Here is a 5,250-nt window from a genome sequence, read left to right as displayed (position 1 = left end):
GCTTATTTATAGGAACAATCGTCCAAAATATCCACGAATTACGCATCCAGAATATGTGTATTCAAAATTTTAAAAATTATTAAAAGAATGCGCATTGTATGCATACACATTTCTTTTTTGGTTTTAATAAAATACGTATTGCACAATGCGTATTTCATTAAAAAAAAAGAAATACACATGCACACAATGCATATTTTTTAATAAAATTTTAAAAATTAAATTCATTCTCCTGATACGTATTTCATATTTTGGGGGTAATTTTGACACACACCCAATCGATATTTTAAACAATTTTTTTCTATTTTGATGGGTATTTTAATTTTTTACCCGAAATATAATTTGGTGCTTGATTACGCGTTTTTACCCTTCTTTTATAAAAAGAAAAATAACAATTCAATGCGTATTTTTCTGAAATCTTCCTCCCTGATCTAGTAAAATTTAGAAATATAAAGTTCCACTAAACCAATAATTTCAACTTCAATATTACACTTTTGTCTAAAATGATCAAACTGGCCCACAAATTCCTAACATGCCAAAATGGTTTAAAATAGCCGTTACAGAATTGCATCGCTAATCTCTCTCTCTCTCTGTTATTTACTCTCTCCCCTAAAACCCTTATTCTTCTTTTCTTTTCTAAATGGCAGATTTTTTATTTCTTTCTGATAGCGATGATGATAAGAAGGTGGATGCTCTTCTCTCCCAAGCCATGGATGAGTCCCTTCTTGAACAGATTTCCGCCATTAATTGCTCTGGATTTACCGACCCAATTCTCCCCAATCAGCTTGAAACTAGGTTCAGTAAGCTCAAATCCTTCCCAGCTGCAAAACCCATGTCTCAGATTCCCTCAATTAAGCCTTTTGATCCTCAATTTAAGAGTGTGTTGAACAAGAAAAACCCAACTCAAGCTGATGAGTTTGAAACCCTCAATGTGAATGTGGAAGAAACCCCAGTTGTCGAGAAGGGTTTGGGGTTGGAATTGCCATCTGAGGTTGTGGATTCTCCTTTGAATGGGTCAGGTTTTTCGGTGGAGAATGCTGGGAAGAAAGTAAAAGATGGGGAGGTGAGGAAGAAGGGGAAATCAAGAAGTGGGTCATTTAGGTCTCGTTCGGATTCTAAGGCTTCGTCGAAGGATTCTTCTCCGTCTCCTACTCGTATGATCGGATGTTTTTGGTGTTCCCCTAAGAGGGTTTCGAGTAGGAAGAGTAAGGAGTACAAGAGTGATGATGATTGGGGTGGAAATGAGGAGTTTTTGTCTGATATTAGTGATTTTTCGACTAAAGGCCAGGAGAAGCTGTTGAAGAAAATGATGAAGGAAGAGGAGAGAATTAATAGGGAAGCTGCGAAGATTGTTAAGTGGGTGAAGCAAGCTTCTGCAAGGATGGAACTTTCGGATGTTGAGGATGAGATAAGTGACAATGAGAGTACCAAATGAACATGTTTACTAAACCTTATAGTTCATACCATCTAAGATAATACTTACATTGTATAGGTTACTACTTATTAGTACTATATATGATCCTGTTTCTTTGTAGAACCATATTGTGTGATAATTGATTTGCTATGATCCTATGTCCATTATCATGTTTTTCTTTTAGGTGTTAACAATGAAGGTTTTATTGATCAACTTAATTAACAGAGATGCTGTCATGTATGTAGAATTATGGATGATATCTGAATTTAAGAGCAACTTTTCATCTCTGGCAAAATAATTTCTTTCTTCTGTTGCCTTAAAAATGAGCGATATGATTGTTTTATGGAGTTGATGTTTAACAACTAAATGTCACCGCAATGAACGTACACTTATTTAGTAGTCACCTGTTTGATAACTGTGTATCTCTCTAGATATGCGGTGAAGTAGGTTAACAGTAGAGAATTGATCTTAGCAATCAGAGCTGGATTTTCACAGCTTGAAGCCAGTATCTCGTGCACCGGTCTGTCCAACACATTATCCCACTTCTGATTTGCTGCTTTTAGTAGTTGCTTGTTCTTGGAAATACCTAAGTGTGGCTGAAACATTGTAACACAATTTGCTACCTCAAATAATATAATCAAATTTGAAGTTTTGGGTATCTTTTTTCCTGTTAGCTGCTTAATTTGTGCATAAATTAACCTTATAAATAGCTATGGAAAATCAGTTTTGATTTTGTACAATACCTGTGTGTTTTTATGTTTTTTTACCACAATCAATATAACAGTTGTTACAGAACACATGGGTGTTTTAAGGCGAAGAAGGAAAAACATAAGTCTTGGATTGGCGATTAGATGGATTAGTAGAAAATCTCTTTGTAGGGGCAATTGTAAAGCCTTCATGTCCTTCTCAGGTTCTTCGAACACAAGATGAAAGTGAAATGGTTGACAATCATATGCTTGAATCCACGGTTAAATGCACGTCTTATAAACACTAATCGAATCTCATGAATCTCCTATTTAAATATGTTTATGTTAATGCATTATATCGGGTTCCTCACAAAGTATATTATAAACTTGTTCCAAGACTTCTGCTCCCAAATTTAGAAATCAGACAAGTGAAAGATGGAGTAATAATGAGATTTTTCTGTTTGCTTTCGTGCTTTAATGGCAAACGGAAAAAGGAAATTAAGTTTTGAAGGATTTTCCCCACTTTTAGGATCAGAGGTAAATAACAACTCACATTTTCCCTCAAAAGTTCCTAATCATCCTTCAACCGTTGATCAAACTTTGACTCTAAAAATTCTTGAGCAAGCCAGAAAAACTCCGCTCTACTTCATCATCCTTTATCCCTCAAGAACCCCAGTGCATAATACAATGATTGGCTCTTCCAATGTAAATAGGGGTGTGAATTCTAATATCCTTTGGGATTTTCAGTCTACAGCCATCAGCCATCAGCCGTGCATTGTTTACATTTCTCAAATTAAAATTTTAATACACGATCTTCACATCCCTACGGAGAATGCTATTAAATTATTTTATACATAGTGTTTCTATATTACTTTCTGATAAGAAAACAATAAATAGTGGTAAACTTGTTAAATGTTACTACATGTTACTCAGCATAGAAACAATTTAACCATAGAAACAGTTACAACCCATTGAAAAGTAAATACTAAAAAGCAAGCATCCCTGGTAACACGAGAAAAATCCATGTTCCATATTATTACAACACATAATAGCAAATTTAAGACATCTCCCACTTCAGTCCATCTTCACACAGATGATAAACCAAGAAATATTCGAGAATTAATACATCTCTTTAGACAATATACGACAGAATTTCAATGATGTCGAAGTCTTTATAAAGCAGCGGAGTAAGTTGGGCAGGATCACCTTCCAAATATTCATGCTTAATGTAGTAGCAACTGCACCAGCCTCAACTTCCAGAGCTGTAGGAGGCGTCGCCTGATGAAGAGCTATCTTGCTGAATACGCTTCATCTCATCATAAGCCCACTCAAGACCAGGGCAATAATGGAGCGGGGGATTAAACCTGGTGTCATCGATGTTATCCGGTAAAAAAGCACCATTTTTAACTAGATATTTGATTGCTTTTCTGTTTCTTTCTTTAGCTGCAATATGAAGAGGGGTCCCTGTTTCAAAAAGCGAACATTTATTAAGAATAGCTGCTAATTTCATAATTAACATCATATCACGTATCATTGGTAATATTTAGAAAGAGTCTCTGGCAGAACTGGAGATAAATACAATACAAGCGTACTTACAGCCACAAGCGCCCTTAGTTCGGGCATCAATATTTGCACCGCGGTCAAGTAATTCATCCATGACTTTAATATTCCCACTCTTAGCAGCAAGATGGAGTGGGGTCACACCGGGTGACTTGGGGCCCAGTGCAGGCGCATTGACGTCCATTCCTTCATTAAGTAGCCGCTGTACCTGTGTAACACAAGAAAATTCTAAAAACATACAACTAGTAACAGCAGAATAAATTTACAGCATCAGAATTATAAATATTATACATCCCATTCAGGTTTAAGTATGATAATTATAATAAGAAATGCACCAAAAAGGTGAGTCAGCATCACTGCATAGTGTCTCAAATTGCGAAAACTAACTAAAAACGAAAAGATATAATAAGAAAAAGTAAATTAGCACATCAATGAAACAGTTGTAAGTGACAAGGATTTTACAAATCATCACTTCATTAGTAATCTAGCAAGCAGCAACGCTATTCAAAAGTGGAAAAAATAGAGAATCTAATATAATTATGGAACAACAATGCTTTTTAAGATATGCACTATTTTAGTTATGATAAAGGTCTATACTCTATAATCTCCTTGCAGTTATAGTACCACTGTAAAATTAGTGAATAGAACTTCATAGGAAAAAAAATGCATGCAGTTAGAATCTATATGGTCTATCCTAAAATTCTTGAAAATGATCGACGTCCTTACATTAGCATTTCTTGAGACGCTGCAAAAGCAAAACTGAGTACCCATAACTTACAAGCATACAAACTCCTAAGCACCACATAAAACATAATTTCCGCAAATATAAACAACTCCATCACTTATCCCTCCTATAATTGATATAGATAACAAAATTAAACACATAGAATATAACACTACCTCCTTGATATCGCCTTTACACGCACCGATGTGAAGCATTGTCCAACCTCTATCATCCATATCACTTCCACCCCTAGAACTCCTACGCCTTCTCCGATACTCTTGTCCCATTATTAAGTACAGCCCCAAATACCTAATCCTCAAAATTCTACCAATCAAAAATCAAACCACAAATTCGACAAAAACCCAACAAAATATAAACACAAATTACACACAACCCAGCTCAGAAATTCACAAAAAAAAATCTTTCTTGCAAAAAACTAGTGAAAGCACCAAACTTTATAACTAAGAGGATCAATCAAACAGACCCTAATAATAAAGTTATAATATTTTTACATAGTTTGGGGAAAATAACAAAAGGGCAGGAGAAAATTAGCGAGAGAAATGATTAGCCATGTTGTAAGGTGAAAAAGGATTCAAAATAGGGCCAAAAACACGAGGGTTTTCAAGATTAATTCCTAAAAATAATGACGAAAATTGAAGGGTAATAATCATAATTGAGAGCTGAAAATTCAAATAAAATGGTTGATGTAACGAGAAATGTTTGGGGGTTGCATAAAGGATTGATTTGCAGATGAGGATTACGAAAGTTAAAACCCTAGAAATTGGGAAAAGGAATTAATTGGATTGGGGATTAGAGACGAAGGAGCTGCGTGGATGTCTTTGGATATCTGATTGATCTTTGTGGCGACT

The 5,250-nt window shown here is 35.2% G+C and overlaps 2 protein-coding genes across 2 annotated transcripts; one reads left to right on the top strand and one right to left on the bottom strand.

Annotated features, from left to right (window-relative positions):
- The first annotated feature begins 538 nt into the window (after window positions 1-538).
- On the top strand, window positions 539-1,637 carry LOC141721779 (uncharacterized). The gene has a single exon (XM_074524884.1). It carries the CDS (start codon window positions 638-640, stop codon window positions 1,430-1,432), a length of 795 nt encoding a protein of 264 aa, XP_074380985.1. The 5' UTR covers window positions 539-637; the 3' UTR covers window positions 1,433-1,637.
- A 1,466-nt stretch (window positions 1,638-3,103) lies between these two features.
- On the bottom strand, window positions 3,104-5,250 carry LOC141670089 (phytochrome-interacting ankyrin-repeat protein 1-like). The gene is made up of 3 exons (XM_074476138.1): window positions 4,558-5,250; window positions 3,694-3,865; window positions 3,104-3,561 (listed from the first exon to the last, which is right to left on the bottom strand). Exons 1-3 carry the CDS (start codon window positions 4,666-4,668, stop codon window positions 3,347-3,349), a joined length of 498 nt encoding a protein of 165 aa, XP_074332239.1. The 5' UTR covers window positions 4,669-5,250; the 3' UTR covers window positions 3,104-3,346.

Source organism: Apium graveolens, chromosome 1 (assembly GCF_009905375.1).
Source record: "Apium graveolens cultivar Ventura chromosome 1, ASM990537v1, whole genome shotgun sequence".
Lineage (NCBI taxonomy): Eukaryota > Viridiplantae > Streptophyta > Magnoliopsida > Apiales > Apiaceae > Apium > Apium graveolens.
This window is presented reverse-complemented; position numbering and strand designations above follow the sequence as displayed.

What these genes read in the sequence shown, in the direction of transcription:
- LOC141721779 (XM_074524884.1), top strand. Translation starts at nt 638, where the DNA reads ATGGCAGATTTTTTATTTCTTTCTGATAGCGATGATGATAAGAAGGTG.
- LOC141670089 (XM_074476138.1), bottom strand. Translation starts at nt 4,668, where the DNA reads ATGGGACAAGAGTATCGGAGAAGGCGTAGGAGTTCTAGGGGTGGAAGT. An exon ending in GTAAAGGCGATATCAAGGAG is followed by an intron (nt 3,866 to 4,557) that starts GTAGTGTTATAT and finishes TGTGTTACACAG; the next exon opens with GTACAGCGGCTACTTAATGA. An exon ending in AACTAAGGGCGCTTGTGGCT is followed by an intron (nt 3,562 to 3,693) that starts GTAAGTACGCTT and finishes TTTTTGAAACAG; the next exon opens with GGACCCCTCTTCATATTGCA.